We start from the raw sequence: 20,726 nt of genomic DNA, 5'->3' as shown, positions 1-20,726 counted from the left end.
TTCACAGATAAAATTCTAAGGAATTCTCAGGCCCTGATTAAGCCAGTACCTCCCAAATTTTGACCACCAATCAGATGGGAGAAGATTTTATGGGGCCCAAGGACAAGGCTAAGTGACACTAAATCAAGCGAGGAAGTTCTTCTCCCTTCATTCTCTTTCAATTCCTCTGACTACATCAGGAAATCTCAGATACTTGCTTTTTATTTATGGTGGTTACTTCAAGTTTCCTTTAAAATTATGTTAATAGTTATATTGATAAATATGAAAAAAGTAAGTATACAGGAAGTATGCAGATATGGCCAAAATTTTGAAGATGATATAAGAATGACTTAGTCAAGTTTGAGAAATACTACACTTTCTATTTGGTCAACAAATATAACTGCCTATTATAAGCATGCCGCTGGTTTTGCCATCATGAAGGACAGAAAAAATGTTCAAAGAAATGTAAACAGGAAAGTCAGAAAAGAAGGTAATTACTTCAAAATGAGGCAATTAAAGGATTCACAGACAAGGTGGCATTTAAGCTAGAACTTAACAGATACGATTTAGACATGCAGAGACAGGGAGAACATTCAAAGAGAACAAAAGCATAACAATACAGGCCTGAGCGGTGTGCGAAATGTTCTAAATCTTGACTGTGGTGGTGGTTACATGGGTGTGTATATAATGTACACATAAAACGAGTGCACATTATTACATGTAAATTTTTCCTTGATAAGTGTGATACCGTACCTTTGACCTATGCAAAGAAAATCACTGAGGTTTCAGGCTTGGATAGTTTGGGAAGGGGAGGTAAACACAATCAGGAGAAGGGAAATCCCAATTCAGACAGGGGGATCAAAAGTACTTATTTTCATAAAATAAAATTTCAAAAGCTGTTAGCTATTACACAAAAATAGCAGCTCCATACTTAATAGTTTCATTTCAGGGACAGAACTTACCTGAATTAAGGCTTACCTATTATAATTAAATGTACTGTTCCCCTCCCCCTCAAACAAAGGAGCACATTAACAGTACTCACCCCTAACAAAGTAACAAAGAATAGACAGAAGTAGCCACACAGGTTGTGTTGTGCTACTGACACCTGAGGGAATTTAGCAAAATGATTTGAGATTGTATTCAACACAGACTTTGTTTGTAAGCAATTTAGAAATAACTGCCTTAGTATTTACATTTTAACCTTTAACTCTTTTTTTTTTTTTTTTTTGCACGGTAGAGGGCCTCTCACTGCTGTGGCCTCCCCCGTTGCGGAGCACAGGCTCCAGACGCGCAGGCTCAGCGGCCATGGCTCACAGGGCCCAGCCACTCCGCGGCATGTGGGATCTTCCTGGACCAGGGCACGAACCTGTGTCCCCTGCATCAGCAGGCGGACTCTCAACCACTGCGCCACCAGGGAAGCCCCTAACCTTTAACTCTTTTCAATGATCTAAGCTCTTAAAATTATTTAGTTATTAAGTACATTTCAAGTGGCTTTTATTACATTTCATAGGTTAAGAATTCACGACTAGAAAGTGGAATCACTGTAAAAAAAAAAAATGCAATCATCAACAAGTCTTTACTTTTGGAACTTTATAATGCCATTCTTAATAAAATCAATAACTTGACCATAAAATCAAATTCCAAACTTGAATTAATTAGTTATAGAAAAGCATCAAGAGACCAGAAAAAAGATGATACTCTTCCGCCATAAATTAAAGCATTAAGGTTCACAGAAAACTATGTGAATCTTCAATATCCTACTAAGGCACATATAAGCCCTTTGGTCCAGTGAGTTGCCACCAAGCTTAATCTGAACACCATAGAAGCATACAATGTAGGGAATTTTAGAGCTGAAAGGGGACTCAGCTCAACTACAGTAATTTTCCAATTGGGTTCTATGTAAATATACCCTAGGAGACGTTAACAGGTTGGCCATGAGAAAATGTGCTCTCTGGCCCGGTAAGTTTAGGAAATGCTTGGATAACCTTCCCTGGGAAGCTTACACCCTGGAAGTGTACGTGCGTATTAGTACAGTAGTAAAGGTTTTGAGAAGTCTTGCGGTTAAAAGTAAATCAGAAAAAAAAAAAAAAAAAAAAAAAAGTAAATCAGAAGTTAAGCCTGATGTAAACCAACGTGCTCCCAAATTATTTGCCATGGAACACTGTTTTGGGGCAGTAAGAGTATTAATGGATTCAGAATGGTGTTCAGGGGAAACAGTTTGGAAAAATGTGAACCTATGAAATTCCCTTAAACAGATGACAAATCTGAGGCCTAGAAAGATCACACCTGGTCATCAGGAGAAAAAAGGACTTGAATGAAATCTCTCCTTCCCAGGCAAGAGTTCTTTCCACTAGTTTAACTATTAAATAGGACTCCTTTGAGTCAAAATAGGACTCCTTTGAGTCAAAATAGGACTCCTATAGTCAAACATTTAATTAACATTTACTTTACATTTAATATTTTGGTTATGGTGTTACATTTCCAGGTTTGTGTATTAACTCAGATGTTTTTAATTCTTTGAGTCTCGGGTTCCTGATAATCAGGGTCACCTGGAGATCTATTGTTTCGTAATTCTGGGTAATGATTTAGTTCAGAGTGGCTGAAAGTAATCACTTTAAAATAAACCATTTGTACTACAACTGGTTTTAATTTACTCTCGTTATAACTTGTCAGCTCAACAAAAATCACTGCTGTTTATCAGGTGGAGAGTTACTTACAACATAAAGCTAACATATGTTATCCACAGTAAAATGCGAGATCTTATGTCTACATCAAGACAGCCAACAACATCGAAATTGAAGGATTTTGTCTTTCTATAGTTCGGGGTTTATTTCCCAGGCGAAAACTTAGTTTCCTATCTTTTCTGTAATCACAAAAAAAGTTTTGATTGCTTTAACTGCAATCTCCAAATCAGATTTTTCCAATCTTTATATTTCTCAAACTCCACAGAACTCTAAGAAAGTGTAAGAATAATCAAAACACAAATTACTTTGCTTTAAAAAAAAGTAGTTGTGTGCCACTCCCCTTCCCCCTCCGAGAATGGAGACCGAACAAGCGACTATTGTTATGTTGCAACTTTAAAAGTCTCGGGAATCAAAGGTGATGATTGTTAACAACTTCCTTATAACTGATATGACTTCCTCTAATAAACTTCTACACTCCTTTCCAACAACCCCCTCCCCCGCATGTAATATGAACCAGGGCGGGCATTTGTGTCTCCTCAATCCTAAACCAACCCCCCAGATGCAAGAGGCCGCAAGAAGCCTCGATTCCGCCAACACAGAAGTGCATCCGCGCGCTCTCATCGCACAGGTGCGACTTCCACCCCAACCTCGCGCACCGCGCGGCCCCTGCGCAGGAGGCTCTACCCGGTCACCCGACGCTCCGGCCCCGCCGGCCCCGGCCTTCCTCGCGGCGCCGCCGGCCGGCCCCGGCCCGCCGGTCCCCGCGCAGCTCCCGCCTCCACGGAAACCAGAGGGCGGCCGGCCGGCCGGCTTCGCGAGTTCAGGCGGGGCCGGGGCAGCTACATCCCCCAACCCAACAGCCGACCCGCGGGGCGTCCCGGCGGCTCGGGAGCGAGCCCGGCCAAGCAGGCCTCTCGGGGCCGGCGGCCGGCCTCGCGACCGCGCTGGGGGCGGGGACGCTGTTACCTGTCGGGGCTCGGCCGCTTCCTGCCGGCGCCGCTCTCCTGGCAACCGCGGCAGCGACACGGAGGCCGGGAGCCGGAGGGCCTAGTGACAGCTCCCGGCGTGCACCGCGCTCGCGCTCGCGCCCACGCCGGCGTCGACGTCCTCGGCCCTCGATCCCCGCCCCCGGTCCGCTCCTTGCCTCCCGGCGCTAGCTGTAGCCACAGCGCCCTCAAGCGGACTGTCGGGAAAGCGGCCCATCACCACCAATTGAGGGAGTGGACCTGGAAAGGGGTGTAGCAGGTGTTTTCCACGCGCCAGCCCCATCATGATGGGTGGAGAGATGGAAGGGATGCTAGGAGTTGAAAATAGCTTTTAAATATTATTTAAGTATTTGTTTAAATTGTTTAACCAATTGTTTAATTCCTCAATATTAAGGAACCCCAAGCACAGAGAGGTTAAAAGATTTGTGAAGTTAGGAGACAAATAGTTGTTATCACATAAGGAGATATTTTCATTCTAGAACCCTAGAATCATGTTGTTACAAGAATTGCACCCTTTTGCCTAAAATGTAGGGTGAAAAAATTGGTTGATTTCTTTTGCGAATGTGAAATACATGAATACATAAAATATAACAATTCTTAAAAATAATGAAACATCAATTATGAAGAGCATGCTGTGTTAAGAATGGTATATAGGGAGTTCCCGGATGGTCCAGTGGTTAGGACTGCATACTTCCACTGCCGTGGCCCACATTCAATCCCTGGTCGGGGAACTAAGATCTTGCAAGACGAGTGGCCAACAAAGAAAAAAAAAATAGTTATATTTCAATATAATGTGTCAGTATTTAGGCACTTAATAGCTTTGAGAATTAAAGGTGGAAGGCATAAGGAGTCGAAATTGTGGAGGGAAATAATCAATAAACCAATATATCATATATATTAGGAAGAAAAAAAGAGTTTTATTTAAGCCAAATTGAGGACTATAGCCTGGGAGACACAGATTGAAGAAGCACTTGAATTGTGTTCCACTGGACTACAAAATGGGGGCAGCTTATAAAGACAAAAGGCCCAAAATTACATAAATTATTTGTCAAGCATTAGGATTGGAGCTGGCAGGAAGTATGGGTGCTTGTTACGTAAGGATTGGTTGGGGTCTGAAACGGTTGCATAGTTACAAGGGGAGATCTTGAGGCTATAAGTTTGCAGCTGGCAGCTGCTAGCAGATATTGTTCTGAGAATGGCTGGTGGTGTCCTTGAGTCTGACACAGTTCAGAAATTTTAAGTTCTCAGTAATACAAGAACGTGTCTATGTCACAATGACCACCTTGGCTCCATTTGGAATGTCTGAACCACAGTTATTCCATTTTTTTTTAATGCATGTTTTCTTTAATGGTTAAAGTAGATGCACGATGCATTTTTTTTTTTTTTTTTGGCCGTGCCAGGTGGCATAAAGTATCTTAGTTCCTAGACCAGGGATTGAACCCACGTCCCCTGCAGTGGAGGCACAGAGTCTTAACGACTGGACCGCCAGGGAAGTCCTCAATGCATACTTAATAGGCCACAAATAGGCTGTTTTGGTTATCCTAAAGTTCAAGTTAAACCTTGTATAAGCCAGAATGACTTTCCTATATCTTAATATGTGAAAATTTCTTCCATCAAAACCATCACGCTTCATCACCATTGAGATGAAATAGCAGTCAACTTAATTCTTTTAATTGTGTTACCTCCAGCCATGATTTTTAATTTTTCTGATGGATACAGGAATTTGTGAGGCAAAACAATAAACTTTAAAAACTCCAAATATAGATTTTAGAAAAACTGTCTTAAACTAGTATCTCTAGGGACATGGCTTTATTATTTATTTGGAAAATCTTCAAATTAATACGTTTGGTGTGTGATAATTGTGACGTTGAAATGATAAAGTAGAAAATCAATAAACACGATTTTCTACATACAAGCAATCATTGTTTGTATTTTTTTAAAGCCTCTTGTTTGAAAAGAATTTTCATTATAATACCACCATGGCCTTATATTTTAATATATTCCCATGATAAGTACTTACATTGTATTAGATCCTTTTCTTTACCGGGTCAAACTTTCCAAAAACATCTTCTAGTAGCAATGATAATACAACTTCCCTGAGTCAGTTTTTACTTTTGCAAAAGTGAAGAGCGGAAATGTACATATGGAGTCATTCTCATCTTCCTCTTTTCAAAAGTTATGGGAATGCTTGATCCTGTGCTTCATGATACTGGATTTAACCACACTCTCTTCTGCATAGATAACAGAAAACTTCTCACATTTTTGCAACCGTTTCCATCCTGGAGCGACTGGGTCTAAATTGAGAAGCAACGCCACGTCAGTGCTGGACATTTGTTGCCTCAGACAGAGCTACCAAACGGCCGACTAGCGTTCATTAAAAAACAAAAAAAACAAAACCCAACCGTAGTTCATTAAAACAAAAACAAAAACAAATCCAAGATACAGTGTGTTTGGGGTGGGGAGTTCGGCTCTCTGGCTTCCTGGGGACAGTGCCCGGCTATACCGACCCCTCTCCATCATCTCCCTCTCGTCCAGTCTCCTCCCTACCCACGCTACCCAAAGCACTGCACTGGGGGGGTCTGACTTTGAAGGTCATTTCCAGGGAGCCGGATGCATCAGGTGGCACCGTGGGAGGACACTTCTGGTCCCCCCCCGCCCATCTTTCTCCGCACTCAGACCCAAAGCCGGGATTTGACACTGCCACGCCCCTCAGATGGAGTCCTCGCGGCGGCGCGCTCTTCTCCCGGCAGGTGGCGCTGTGGGCTGGCGGGCAGCCGACCTCCGGGTCCTGGACACCCGCGCCGCTCACACCGCCGCCGCTGCCGCTCCTGCTCCGGCTCGGGTCGCACGTGCAGCCCCTTTCCGGCCCTGGTGCCCGAGGTCGCTGGAGCCCCTGACTGGGTGCCCGCCATGGCGGCGGCTGCGGCGGAGGCGCGCGTGTTCCTGGAAGTGCGGAGACGGCTGCAGAGTGCGCTGCTGATCCTGGGGTAAGGCGGGCGGTGGAGTGCGGGCTTCCAGGCGCAGCCTAGCTCGCTTTTCGGCTGCCCGGGCAGGCTCCGCCTCCCTCGGAAGGACGGGATTTTGAATTTCTTTTTTCCAGTTGCTTAGAGCTTCTGGGTTACTCAAAGTGGAGTTGCTCGCCCCCGCGCGCGCCCCCAGTCTCCCCTCGGCTGGCAGTCTCAGCATCACCTGGGAACTTTTTAGAAATGCGTTGTCTTAGCTCCACATCGGCACTACTGAATCAGAACTTAGATTTTAACACGTTTTCCGGGATTCAGATGCACGATAAAGTTTGAGGATACCTAATGTACCACACCGTTGACAGTGCCCTGAGTTTCCAACAAAAGACTGCAAAAAATGTTTTGATTGCCTCTTTGGGATCCTCGTTGTAAGAAATCTGTTCCAATGTGAGAGCTTCCTGTTTTGTAAATAAACTCCGGTGTTATTTTTTCCTCCCCAAACTGTTCTCTATGCAAAGGAACCGACACACTGGTTCAGTAAACGTGTATTCAGTGAACTACTAACCAAGGTTGCAGACTTCTTATTGGAGCTCATTCTTTTATTCATATTCGGAGTTCCAGTGAGAAGTCTGCACGCGTTTAACTTGCTATTCGTTACACAAACAAGAAACTGTTAGGAAAAGTGTTCTCTTTTTTTGGTTTGGTAGTATATGGGACCTCGACTGTTCCCTTGTGACCACTGTTTCAAACAGAGTAAATTAGACGTTAAAATCCTGAACGTTTTGTTACACAGCACCACTCTGAGATAGACTAATGCTTAGCCTTCTCTTTTCCTGAAACCAGCCGGATGTCTGGTGTGGCAGTTTTGGATTTGGCCTGAGAACTGAATTCAATCCTAGCTTCTTCACCAGAGTAGAATCCTTTAATTTGAATGTTTTCAATTGTAAAATGGGGACGATGTTTATTACTCTTCTTTCTCTTTCTCCCCTGCGTCCTCCCCCGCCCTTTCTCAAATCATGAGTTCCAATAAGTGCTGCACGTCCAACTCAAATTCACCTTGTGAGGTTATTTGGAGCCCACACCTTACACAAAACGAAACAAGACAACCTCCCTCCTTTCTCTCGTCAAAGGGGCCCTTCATGGTTCCCCTGGATAACTCTCCCTTTTCAGCAAGTTAAGAAACCGAACTTTGCTGGACTCCTGTTTTGTCCCTGGTGGTCTTTGGCTGTTGAACTCTACCACCAATTTCCCCAACCCTAAAAGCAACCACTGTTCTGATTTCATTCAACAACGATTAGCTTGCCAGTTCTTGAACTATGTATAAATGGAGTCATACAATATGTACTTGTTTGTTTCCGGCTACTTTCCTTCAACGGTGTTTGCGAGATTCACGTTTCATCTATGTCATCGCATATATCAATAGGCCATTCTTTTTTTCCTGCTGAGTAGTTTTCCGCTGTATGCATATACGACAGTTCATTTATCCATTCATCTATTGCTGGATATTTTGTGTGTTTCTAGAGCTTGCTTGTTATGAATAAAGCTGCCATACATTTTTTTTTTTTTGGCCACACTGTGCGGCTTGCTGGATCTTAGTTCCCCCACCGGGGATTGAGCCCGGGGCCCTTGGCAGTGTGAGCGTGGAGTCCTAACCACTGGACTGCCAGGGAATTCCCAAAGCTGCCATACATTTTTGTGTAAGTATTTTTGCTGGGTCATAGGGTAGACGGGGGCTTTACTTTATGAGAAACCATTGAACAGTTCTCCAAAGTGATTGTACCAGTTTACACTCTAACCAGAAAAAAATGAATTCTAATGGCTTCACATTCTCGTCTGCATTTAGCATTGTCAGTCTTCGATTTAGCTATTCTGGTGGTATACAGTAGTATCTCATTGTCATTTTAATTTGTATTTCCCTGATTAATAATGTTGAGTACCTTTTCATTTGCTTTTTGGTCATTCATATATGTTCCTTTCTAATATCAAGCTGTTTGTCTTATTGTTGAATTTAAATAGTTTTTTATATAGTCTGGAAACAAGACCTTTTTCATTTATGCCTGTGAGTATGTGAATATTTTTCTCCCAATCTGTAACTTTTCATTTTCTTAATTGTGTCTTTTGATGAACAGAAAATCTTAATTATTATGAAATCCAGTTTATTGCATTTTTTCCCTTAATGATTAGTGTTTTTTGTGTCCTTAAGAAATCTTTGCCTACCTCCAGCTTGTGAGATTTTTTTCCTATGTTTATTTTCTAGGAGTTACATAGTTTTAGCTTTTACATTTAGGTCTGTGATTATGTCAAATTAGTTTTTGTATTTGGCATGCGGTAGGGGTCAAAGTTCATTGCTTTTCTATAAGGATGCCCAGTTGTCCCATCACCATTATTTAAAAGGCTGCCATTTCTTCCGCTGATATAACTCAATGTCTTTGTCAGAAATCAGCTGACTATACTGTTTGCATGGTATGCCTTTTTCTACCCTTTTACTCTCAACTTGTGTCTTTATATGTAAAATTTTAAAAGCATGTACTGAGCGGAGTTTTTTAAAATCCATTTTGAGAATCTCTGCATTTTAATTAGAATTTTTAGTCTATTTGCAGTTCATGTAAATGATATGATTTTTATTCTTTCCCTAATCTTTGTTTGTTTGTTTGTTTTTGTGGTACTTGGGCCTCTCACTGTTGTGGCCTCTCCCGTTGCGGAGCACAGGCTCCGGACGTGCAGGCTCAGCGGCCATGGCTCATGGGCCCAGCCGCTCCGCGGCATGTGGGATCTTCCCGGACCCGGGCACGAACCTGTGTCCCCTGCATCGGCAGGCGGACTCTCAAGCACTGCACCGCCAGGGAAGCCCTCTTTCCCTAATCTTAAAAGAACTGCTTCTAGCATTTCATCATTGGGTGTGATGATGTTGACTTTTGGCGAATCTGTTTGGTAGACTGCATAGTTCCTTTCTTTTTGTTTTAATAAATTATTTATTTTTGGCTGCGTTGGGTCTTCGTTGCTGCTCACAGCTTTCTCTGGTTGCGGCGAGCAGGGGCTACTCTTCCCTGTGGTGTGTGGGCTTCTCACTGTGGTGGCTTCTCTTGTTGCGGAGCTCGGGCTCTAGGCGCGCAGGCTTCAGCAGTTGTGGCTCGTGGGCTCAGCAGTTGTGGCTTGCGGGCTCTAGAGTGCAGGCTCAGTAGTTGTGGCGCACGGGCCCAGTTGCTCCACAGCATGTGGGATCCTCCCGGACCAGGGCTTGAACCCACGTACCTTGCATTGGCAGGCAGACTCCTAACCACTGTGCCACCAGGGAAGCCTCATAGTTCCTTTCTATTCCTAGTTTACTAAGGGTTTTCATCATGAATAGATACTGTGTTTTCCTTAATGATTTCTACCTGTATTGTGATGGTCATATTTTTTCCTTTAGTCTCTACTTCTGTGAATTGCATTAGAAACAGTCTATTTATATTAAGCCATCTTAGCATTCCTGGGATAAACCTTGGCCATTCATTTATTAAATTCACAGACGTTTACTGAGTTCCTATTCTAGGGCCCAAAACTCAGATTCTAGGTGCTGATTATATGGCTGTGAACACCACCAACAAAGCAAAGACAAAAATACTTGCTTTCATTGAGTTTACAGTTTAATGGTGGCAAGAGGGAGGCAGAAAATACACAAATATTTATATATGTTATAGTGAATAGAGATATGTACCTAGAAGAAAATAAAACAGAAAAGGGGGTAGGGAAAAAAATTCCAACCCCTTATTCTGAATGAGAAAGCAACAGTGGAGCAATAAACTGAAAGGGGGGAGGTCTGGGACTGTATTATTCCCAGTGGAAGACTGTTGCCCTGTGAGAGAACAGAAAGTATGAGGTGGTGCCTAGTTCAGAGAGATGTAGGTGGGCTGGTGAAGCACATAGTAAAGGGTCTTGCAGTGATGTGCTGGAAAATGTTCAATGACCTGCTCTCCAGGAAAACCAGACAGACAAAAACATTCTTCCTGATTTGCAGCACTTACTGATTCCTGTGGTGGGAATACTTTCACCACAGATGATATCAAACTACCAAAGTGCGGTCAACTGGCTTGCAAAATGCCTGGAATGTTAACAATTGCCTCTAGTATATTACTGGGTCTTAGAGACCATTGAAAGGACCTTAGCTCGGACTCAGAGTTGAGATGTGAGGTTATTAGATAGTTCCGAGCAGGGTGTGCCACCTGAAAGATTACAAGAGAATAGTGACAAAAGCCTCACATATAAAAAGTGTGGGCACTTAGGGTCTCAAAAACTTTGTTTTGGAATAATCTCAAACTTGAGAGTAAGTTGCTGTCACTCCTGAATACGTTACTGTGGATTTCCTACAAATAAAGACGTTCTCCTACAAAACCAGCATGCAGCACTCAAAATTGGGAAATATGTTACTGCCATCTTATACTCAGACCTTATTCAAGTGTTTCCAGTTGCCTACTTAACATCTGTAATACAATGGAATCCAGCTCAGAATCATGCATTGCATCCTCATGTGTCCTTCGTTTTTCAATCTGGAAGAGGTCCTCAGTTTCCTTGACTGACACTTTCGAAGATTACAGCCCAGTTATTTTGTAGAATATTCCTCCATTTGGTTTTGTCTTATGTCTCCTCAAGATTACGTTCAGGTTATACATCTTTGGCAGGAATATCACAAAATTGACGCTGTGTTCTCATCGCATCCTCTCAGGTGGCACATGATTTTGATTTGTTCCATTCAAGTTCACGTTAACTTTGAGAACTTAAATAGGGTGGTATCTGCCAGGCTTCTCCACCGTAAATTGCCCTTTATTTTCATTATCAATAAATATTAATTGTATTAATAATTCTTTTCATTATCAATAAGTATTAATTGAGACTGTGTAAATGCCCTGTTCCTCATCCCTACTTTCCTTTCTTGCTGTGCAACTAAGTAAAGAAGAAATCAAAGAATGTCAAAACAAACAAACAAAAAACCAAAAAAGCACAGAAATCATCTTGAAGGGACTCTCCCTGGCCATATCTGGTTATAATTTGAGAAAAAAAGTAACCCACTGAATGAAACAGAGCTATGGGTCCATAGTGATATGAATAAATGAATGACTATACTTCAATTTAAAATAATAATAAATAAATGAGTAAACTGAACAAATTGTGTATCTTTAGAGCAGTGGTTGGCAAACTACAGCCTAGGGGCCAGATCTAAGCTATGGCCTGTTTTGTTACAGTCTATGAGCTAAGAATGGATTTTATATTTTTCAAAGGGTTATTAGGAAGAAAAAAAAGTAGACTATGCCTCAGAGACCATATATGGTCTATAAAACCTGAAATGTTTACCATCTGACCTCTTATATAAAAAGTTTTCTGACATCTACTTTAGAGGATTATTATTTCTTAAACATCATTTCTGAAGACTAGACTTTTGACTCAAGAGTTTGAGTCTGTCTTCCCTGGAAAAGACTCAGGTTTGTTTTGTTTTTTTAATAATTTCTTTTTTAAAATTTAATTTAATTTTTAATTTTGGAGGACTTCCCTGGAAGTCCAGTGGTCAGGACTTCACCTTCCAATGCAAGGGGTGTGGGTTTGATCCCTGGTCATTGGGGAGCTAAGATCCCACATGCCTTGCTGCCAAAAAACCAAAACATAAAACAGAAGCAATATTATAACAAATTCAATAAAGACTTTAAAAGTGGTCCACGTCAAAAAAATTTAAATAAAAAAAAATTTTTGACCACGTTGCACACTTAGTTCCCTGACCAGGGATCGAACCCATGCCCTCAGAAGTGAAAGCGTGGAGTCCTAACCACTGGACCGCCAGGGAAGTCCCAAGACTCACGTTCTTGATATTCTGTATTGCCAATTAAGTGCAGATCTACACTCTTCTAATAGGAACTAGCCAGAAAGTAGTTTTAAAATTTTCTAAGGCAAAAAGAGGAGACCTGACCAAGATTCACACCTGAACACACGGTATGACCTCTCTACTTGGATGACATGCAAGTGGATGGCCCACCTTCTGCACTTCAGTGACACTGAGTGGATGGCCTGCTCTTGCTGTCAGCACTTAAGAGGGGGATCCAGGTGCTTTGCTCCTCTGGTGCAGTGCTGAGCATATTTCAACTTCATAGGAGTATCATCTCTATATGTCTTCATACCCTTCTGTACTTTTGGTGCCTGGTGGACAGCAACTGTGTTTTACTCTATTGCCTGCACCAAGTGATTTGTGTTTGTCGTGGACTGGGTTAGTAAGTCCTTTCATGCCTGGTATTCGTACATCACTAGATTGTTTTCTTCATTATTTGTTTATTCTTAAAATCGACAAAGTTTTTTTCTCCTGTACCTTTTGTTTTACGTAATCCTGGCTTCCTTATCAAAATCCTGTATATCAAATACCAATGCTTTACTCTAATTTACTGTAAGTAAAGTAAAACATTGAAATGCTGGTCTCAGAAGCAAGAATATGTCACTAACTCATCCATTCATTATTCACGTAACATTTACTTAGTGCTTGGCCTAGGAGAGTCGCTGCCCCCCTCCACGTGCTTCCATAGTCCCCTGTATTATGAATAAGTGCAACGTACTTTTAATGCTCCCTTGATCATTCCTGTTTACTAGCCTGTCCCCTGCTTGGGGGTGTGGGGTGCAGAGGAAATATCTTGTTAATCATTGTATTCCCAGTACCTGGCACATGGTAGAACTCAAAAAAGGTGTGTTGAGTGAGTGAATGAAGGTCGAAATCATGCTAGGATCAAGGGACGCAAAGGTGAATAAGCCACCGTCTTACGCTGTCTTGTTGAATTCTCTGGCCAAAAATACTTTGATGGGGCTTCCCTGGCGGCGCAGTGGTTGAGAGCCCGCCCACCGATGCAGGAACACGTGCCCCGGTCCGGGAGGATCCCACATGCCGCGGAGCGGCTGGGCCCGTGAGCCATGGCCGCTGAGCCTGCGCGTCCGGAGCCTGTGCTCCGCAACGGGAGTGGCCACAACTGTGAGAGGCCCGGGTACCGCAAAAAAAAAAAAAAAACTTTGATAAGCAAGTGCGTGGTGCATGACAGACTAGCATTCCATTGTGCTGGTTTGCAGAAGCTGAAGTCAGGGAGACTGGTGGGAGGGAAGAGTCGGGGTGGGGAAGCGAAGTGGCAGGCTGTGCGGCAGATCCTGGAGCAGCCCAGGGGGAGGTCCGGGCTGGAGTAGATGGAGGAAGCACTGAGGTAGAGGAGAGAGCCGGCACTCAGGATCATTGGCAGTGGGAAAGAGTACATGCTTAAAAATGCATCGTTACCATAAAAAACGAAGAAGCAAGAATGAAAAATATGTCTCTGAACTTTCTTGTTAACGGTGACAGCGAGAAGTACTCTCTGACCTCATCTAAACCTAGTATAGATTAGTTTCCTTTACGACCAGTTCACTGCTGTTTTCCCAGGGCAGTGACTAAATTCAGGGCCCTTATTGAAGAGGAACAGAGAGCTCCTTGGCCGTTTTTGTTTCTTTCATAATGTGGCTTTCATCAATGAGAAATAATTTCTTGTGTGTTATTTTTAATTCCCAGCGTTCCAGACGAAGGAGGTCTGCCCATGGATGTTTGCATAACGCCGACCTCACTCCAGATGAAAAGCCCTGGCGGCTGCACGGAGCTCTGGCTGCCAGCAGGGGTCAGGCTTGTCCCGTCCTCCTGCCGTGGGCTGCGGCACGTGGCCGGGGATGGGCTGCACATGCGGCTGCAGGCGCGGGCGGAATTCTGCACAAGTGAGTAGTGCTGGCGGTCCTGTTTCTGCATTTGTTTTTTCATTATAAATCAAAGGTGATTTTTTTTTTTCCTTTGAAAGGTTGAACTTTTCCCAGGTGAAAATCACTGCTCATCAGCTGCATAGAATGAGCTGGGGGTCCAGAAGATGTGTTTTTTGCCAGCTCTGCCCATTATTAGCTGCATGTAATTGAACATGTTACTTAACCTTTCTGAGGCTTTGTTTCTTTGGGGTTTTTTTTAAGTGTTTTATTTTGTTTTCCTAATAGCCTGCACTTTTTTTTTAGAGCAGTATGAGGTTCACAGCAAAATTGAGCAGAAGGTACAGAGATTTCCCACATACTCCCTGCTTTGTTTCTTTAATTGTAAAAAACCTGGCTCACGGAGTTGATAGGAAGATGAAATCAGATGGCAATCGTGCAAGACCTGGTTGATATTAAAGCATTACGTAGAAATTCATTCATTCAACAAATATTAGCTCATTGATCTAGGTGCTGGGGTACAGAAGTGGGCAAGCTAGGAAGGTCTCTGCCCTCATGGGGCTTAAGATTCTAATCAGTGGGAACAGGTAATGAACACACAAGTTATTTGGATACAGAGGTAAGTGCTGTGGGCAAAGTAAAGCAGAGTAATGGGATAGGGCGTGACTAGGGGCAGATGAGGGTCAGGGAAGGCCACTCTGAGAAAGCATTGTTTGACCGGAGAACTGAATGATGGAAATGATCGCATCCATTAGGGACATTTAATTAATTAATTTAATTTATTTATTTTTGGCTGCGTTGGGTCTTCATTGCTGAGCGCGGGCTTTCTCTAGTTGCAGCTAGCTGGGGCTATTCTTTGTTGTGGTACATGGGCTTCTCATTGTCGTGGCTTCTCTTGTTGCGGAGCACGGGCTCTAGGCGCGTGGGTTGAGTAGTTGTGGCACACGGGGTTAGTTGCTCCGCGGCATGTGGGATCTTCCCGGACCAGGGTTCGAACCCGTGTCCCCTGAATTGGCAGGCAGATTATTAACCACCGCGCCGCCAGGGATGTCCGGGACATTTCTAACTAGAGGGAGCAGTACATACAGATTCTGAAATTGAGTTTGATGCATCATTCGACTTTGATTGTTGCTGTGCCTGTGATACTTCCAATATTTTGTTGTTGGCACGTTGATTCAGAAAGGCAGTAGAAATGTTTCTCGCAGTAATTTATCGAATGACCTCACTGGTTCATTGCCTCTTTGCCATGTGAATGATATGCTTCGGAGGATTAAAAATGATGTCAAAAGGGGAAACGGAGGCTGTAACAGCTGGATGTGATACTCGTTCTCAGAGAAGGATTATAGTTCTTATAGATGCACTTGATTTCCCTGTTGCCTCATGGATGCGAAGGCTTTCATCTGCATTTCTCCATGCAGCCCCAAGGGCGGTCAACAGGATTGTACTGAAGAGCTGCTTAGGAGTTGTCAGGTGTTCCCTCGCATCTCTATCCTGGCTTTTGAAAGGAAAGAGAAGTAGAGGGAGCTCCGTTCCTTTTTTGTTGGAGAATGATTGTGCTTAAGTGCTGGATTAGTGAATAACTAGTCTGAGTTGATCAGGGTTGGTTTGAGGAAGGAAATGTCCTGGGGCTGAAGTGGCATAGGATAAACCTAAGAATGACTGTTGGAATAACCATGGAAAGAAGAATGGGGCCATCAAGATGGGAGATAGACGCTCTGAGGGTACCACATGATGGACAGGGGAAGTGTTGTTTCAGGGAAGAAGCCTTGGGAGTCTGGCTCCTGTGATGTCATCACCTGTCTTTAGCGATGCTGAACAGTACCCAGAGCAGGAATCTTGGGTCACATCAGGAAACTGGAGAAAGGCAGGCGTGAAAGCCACAGTGGAGCGTTTTCAGATCTTCTGCTAGTTTTCTGGGACCATGATTTTAGGTCCTATAATGAGGAGGTACGGAGACCTTCCAGAGACAGAATTGGTATGTTGCCTACCCATATTCTATAACAGTTAAATAGCAAAGCTTGAGCCATTTTTAAAAATTTAAATCAGCAAACATTACCGTCTAGTTTTAACTGTTGGAAAAAATAAATTGCTGTGTGTTGGTTTGCATCTGTTGTTGGCATTCATGGGTCTCCAATTTCTTTACATTTTTAACACATATTTTACTCAACAGTCTGAAAAGGAAAAACATTCAAACCCCTGTTCTGCAGTGCATGAAGGGGTATGCAAAATAGATTCCTCAGTATTTAATTGCTTTCGTGCTTTCCGCATAATAGGTGGTGAATAAATATTTGCCGAATGAATAAATATCAAATAGGGGCATACTGATGTAAACTGGAATCAAAATCTGTGGTAGGAAGCGAGTCTTAACATTTATAGCATTCAATCTGTGTTTCAGGGTTTTTACAAAGTTGACTTTTCAACTATAAGAATGCTCTTTTAAGGACTACAGTAGACATATTGTTACACTGTTTTGAATGCATAGGTCAGACGTGACCTTTGACCCAGAACTGGCTGCAGTAAAATCTGAGGTAGTACCAGCATTGGATTCATCCCCAGGTGGCAGCGCTTCCCAGGATGCCCCTGGATCAGAAGGTTCTGACTTGAACCTGAGCCTGCATCATGCTGGGTGAGCAGCAGAGGGCAGTGTGTCACTGAAAATTTGTTTATTGGTTCTGAAAAGAACATTTTGGATGTCTTACCCAGGTCTACTTATTATCTGCTCAGAGCTAAAGAATACTGTTTGTTTCACTTTAGTGCTACACGGCAGTCCTAGAAATTAAACAGAAGAATTTTTAACTCTAAGGCTTAAACTTTTCTCACATCCATTTTTTTTAATCTTAGAATATAAAGTAACATAAGCCAAATTCAAATTGCTTGATTCTAATGGATATAACCTCATTTCTTCAGACTTTTTTTTAATAGACAAATATTTTTGTAGGTTTGGATTTTGTTTTTCGGGCTTTTTTGGAAATGAAAGTTTCCTTCATGAATGAAATAATGGAAACTAAAGAAACATACTGTCTTATACTGCTCTTTCGTATACTATGGGACATATATGTTTTCCCACAGCTTTAATCAGAAATTGAGTTTCACTCTTGGAAGATGGAACTCTTCTTAGGAGCCGTTTCATTCCCCGGGACCTGCCCAATAAAGACCAATTTCAAGATTGATTTTGTTTGTACGTACTGGTAGGATGCCAGAGTGGATATCAACCTCGTTTCAATCGAATTAAATTTAAGAAGTCTGTTTACCAGCAGTCACAGTGATGAAAAACTGTCCCTAAGCATAGCAGAGGAAATAGCTCCTTTTCTCTCATCCTTAATGTTGGTATTTGCAGAATGAGAGAAATAACGAGTTATCTATGTGACACAGATCATTTAGGGCAATACCTAACTGAAACATGTAGCAAAATCTGTTTTTGAAAACGCTTCCCAATATTTGCTTCTGCTTGAGTCATCAGATAATACTAACTAAATGGGTACTTCTGGGTAGATCATAAACAGTGCTTATTGGTGGTAATTTATTGCGGCTCTTAAACTCTTTAAGTATGGTAATGGATTTGTCCCAAACCGCTAAGATTTGCTGTTTCCTTGATTTCCTCTAGAACTGATCTCAGTGTTTAATCAAAGCTCCCAAGCCCAAGAATGTTGCACGTTTTATTGCCAGTCCTGCGGTGAAATCATCATGAGGAACAGGTAAGGAACACAGTCAACACTGGTTCATCCTGTGCCTGGCAATGGCTTTTCTCTTTTTCTATCAGAATTTTTGAAGGAACTGCCAAGGGAGCAGTCTGTGGCCTTCAAATGAGAGCCACAGACTCAATGTCACTTTGAACCAGACCAGCCCCCAAATGCTCCAGCAATCACGGAGCAGCTAGATTTTCTCCAGCTGACAAAGGGGAACAATAGGATGCTGGCTTTGAGGGAGGAAGGCTTATCTTGGTGGAATAGCCGGTAGAGATAGGCCCCTCTCCTCTGAAAACAGACACGGCATCTGTCACACGTTTTAGCCATCATCCTGGTGAATAAACTTCTGCCACATTAAGTGAATTTTCTAAATAACAGAAGCTTTTGCAGCACAATTTTGTACTTGAACTATTTCTGTTAGTGCCTTTCTAAAATCCATTTCCTGTTTCCCTGCTTATTGAAACAGCATATAAAGCACAAATCAACCTTCTCTTGATGCTTGGGTTAATGCTGTCACCTGCCTTCGAGGTGTGCTGTGATTACCCCATTGAGAGGGGAAGGGCCCTTTGCTGTATTCTTTGTATCCCCATGTTGTCTTTTAATTATTTTTCCATCCTCTCCTCCTGTCAGCCTCTTTGTTTCCTGGGCACAAACCCTGCTCTCTGAATTTTCTAATCACTCATAGGCTGGAAAGACAGAGCAAACCCTTATTATCGTTAACCATATTTTTTTTACTTTATGTGTTTTTGGCTGAGTTGGGTCTCTGTTGCTGCTCGCAGGCTTTCTCTAGTTGCGGCGAGCAAGGGTTGCTCTTCGTTGCAGTGCACGGGCTTTTCATTGCGGTGGCTTCTCTTGTTGTGGAACATGGGCTCTAGGTGCGCACAGTCTTCAGTAGTTGTGGCTCACAGGCTCTAGAACGCAGGCTCAGTAGTTGTGGCACGCCGGCTCAGTAGTTGTGGCATATGGGCTTAGTTGCTCCGTGGTATGTGGGATCTTCCCAGACCAGGGCTTGAACCCGTGTCCTCTGCATCGGCAGGTGGACTCTCAACCACTGCGCCACCAGGGAAGTCCCTGTTGACAATATTTAAAGGAAGAATTTCGAGCTCTTTGTTGGACGGGTTTCCTTGGAGACGTACATGAGACCCCTCCTCCCCCAGTGTTCCAGGTCTCCATGGAGGGATTCAGCAGATCTCTGCTGGGAGCCTTTCCTGAACCCTGGGCTGGCTTATGTGCTCCTTGGAGGTTTATTTGCCTGTCTTCCCGCTTAAACTGTAGGCTTCGGGTGCGGGATAGTCCTACGCATATTACTCCTCACTCGTATTTAGGGTGCAGTGTTGTGTAGTGGCTGGTAGTACAGACCCGGAAGCCAGCCTGTCTGTGTTTGTGTCCACCAGTTACTAGCTGTGACCCTGGGGAAGTTACTTAACCACTCTGTGCCTTCATTTTTTTTTTTTATTATTACAAAAATATAGATAGCAATAAGAGCTACCCCCATAGGGTTTGGGGGAGGAGCGAATGAGTGTAACTGGTAAGCATTCAGTATGTGATATTTCCTGCTGTAATTCTTACTCTTATCACCATCTTCCTCATCACCGCCCCCAGCAGCAGGCTCGCTGCCCGAGGAAGAGTACATTCTCTATAAATTCTTGCCAGGTTGACTCGAGTAAACGTTAGGGTGCTTAGCACAGGCTCCGGACGCACAGGCTCAGCGACCATGGCTCACGGGCCCAGCCGCTCCGCAGCATGTGGGATCTTCCCGGACCGGGGCACGAACCTGTGTCCCCTGCATCGGCGGGCGGACTCTCAACCACTGCGCCTCCAGGGAAGCCCCATCAGCCTCTCTTGCTTGCTCTCTGATTCCTGGCAGCATCCCGGGTAGATGAGATCGTGGAAAGTTATGCTGGTGTAAGTGGGGGGCTTGTGAGCAGGGCACCCTCTGAGTGATTATCTTGGGGAAGCCACGGGGTGACTCTGAATCTGCAGGGGAGGGAGAACGTCCTCACTCAGGTTCCCTAAGGCTGAGGTGGCCACACTGTCAGGGATAGGCCTGCTTGAGCCTGGAAGGTCCAGAGCATCCCAGGTTACCCTGGAGTTTAACCAGGACGGTTTTCCTTCTCTCAGTCTATTTCTGGCTTTAGTTTAACTCTCAGACGCAGTTTCTGAAACATGTGTGCCTCTGCAGCAGCGAGAGACCTGGAAGTCACAGAGGAGCGAGTTTACTAGAGTAACGGACTTCCCTGGTGTGCTTGGACTGAAGGATGTGCTCGTTCATCATTGGCTGATACTGCATCTTCTGTTTGGTGTCAGTCCTGTTGACGACCCTGGACTTGAGAGCTCGGAGGGCATAAAGGCTGACACTGGAAGGCTGTACGCACTCTCCCGAATCCCGACCTTCGGGAGGCCGTGGGGCGAGAGGCAGAGCGGGAGAACGGGACCTGGGTTTGAACTCCAGCTTTACCGTCACTGGGGAACTTTGTCCACGTCACCTCAGCTTCTTCTTATGTAGATGTTAAGACGGCCTAGTTTCCTAACTTGTGAAGAGGATAAAGGCTCTTACCTTTAAGGCTGTAACATATATAATAGTAAATACTCGACAAGCTCTTTTTAGTTGGCTCTCCAGCCTCCCTCCACCCCCTTTTCCATAATTGGCCTTATTGGCAAGCTAGCAGATTATCTAGTACAGTGTTTCAGGCCTTTTTGATTGAGGACTCCTTATTT

At 43.6% G+C, this 20,726-nt stretch overlaps 2 protein-coding genes across 14 annotated transcripts in view; one reads left to right on the top strand and one right to left on the bottom strand.

Moving 5' to 3' along the window:
- The window catches only part of DOP1A (DOP1 leucine zipper like protein A), a 109,663-nt gene extending 105,934 nt beyond the window's left edge, over positions 1-3,729 (bottom strand). For all 9 annotated transcript variants that reach the window (XM_033867481.2, XM_033867484.2, XM_033867487.2 and 6 more), the window contains exon 1: positions 3,630-3,729. The gene's annotated coding sequence lies outside the window, so the exon portion shown is untranslated. The remainder of the gene's footprint in view (positions 1-3,629) is intronic.
- Positions 3,730-6,450: 2,721 nt separating this feature from the next.
- The window catches only part of UBE3D (ubiquitin protein ligase E3D), a 343,799-nt gene continuing 329,523 nt past the window's right edge, over positions 6,451-20,726 (top strand). For 3 of the 5 annotated variants that reach the window (XM_019929363.3, XM_073789393.1, XM_019929362.3), the window contains exons 1-3: positions 6,454-6,636; positions 14,147-14,343; positions 17,927-18,017. In XM_019929363.3, the coding sequence (XP_019784922.2) occupies positions 6,560-6,636; positions 14,147-14,343; positions 17,927-18,017 (365 nt within the window). In that variant the 5' untranslated portion in view covers positions 6,454-6,559. Of the gene's footprint in view, positions 6,637-14,146; positions 14,344-17,926; positions 18,018-20,726 lie in introns of all 5 variants that reach the window. The other 2 variants (XM_019929365.3, XM_019929364.3) reach the window with 2 other exon arrangements.

This window comes from Tursiops truncatus, chromosome 12, assembly GCF_011762595.2.
Source record: "Tursiops truncatus isolate mTurTru1 chromosome 12, mTurTru1.mat.Y, whole genome shotgun sequence".
Classification (NCBI taxonomy): Eukaryota; Metazoa; Chordata; class Mammalia; order Artiodactyla; family Delphinidae; genus Tursiops; species Tursiops truncatus.
This window is presented reverse-complemented; position numbering and strand designations above follow the sequence as displayed.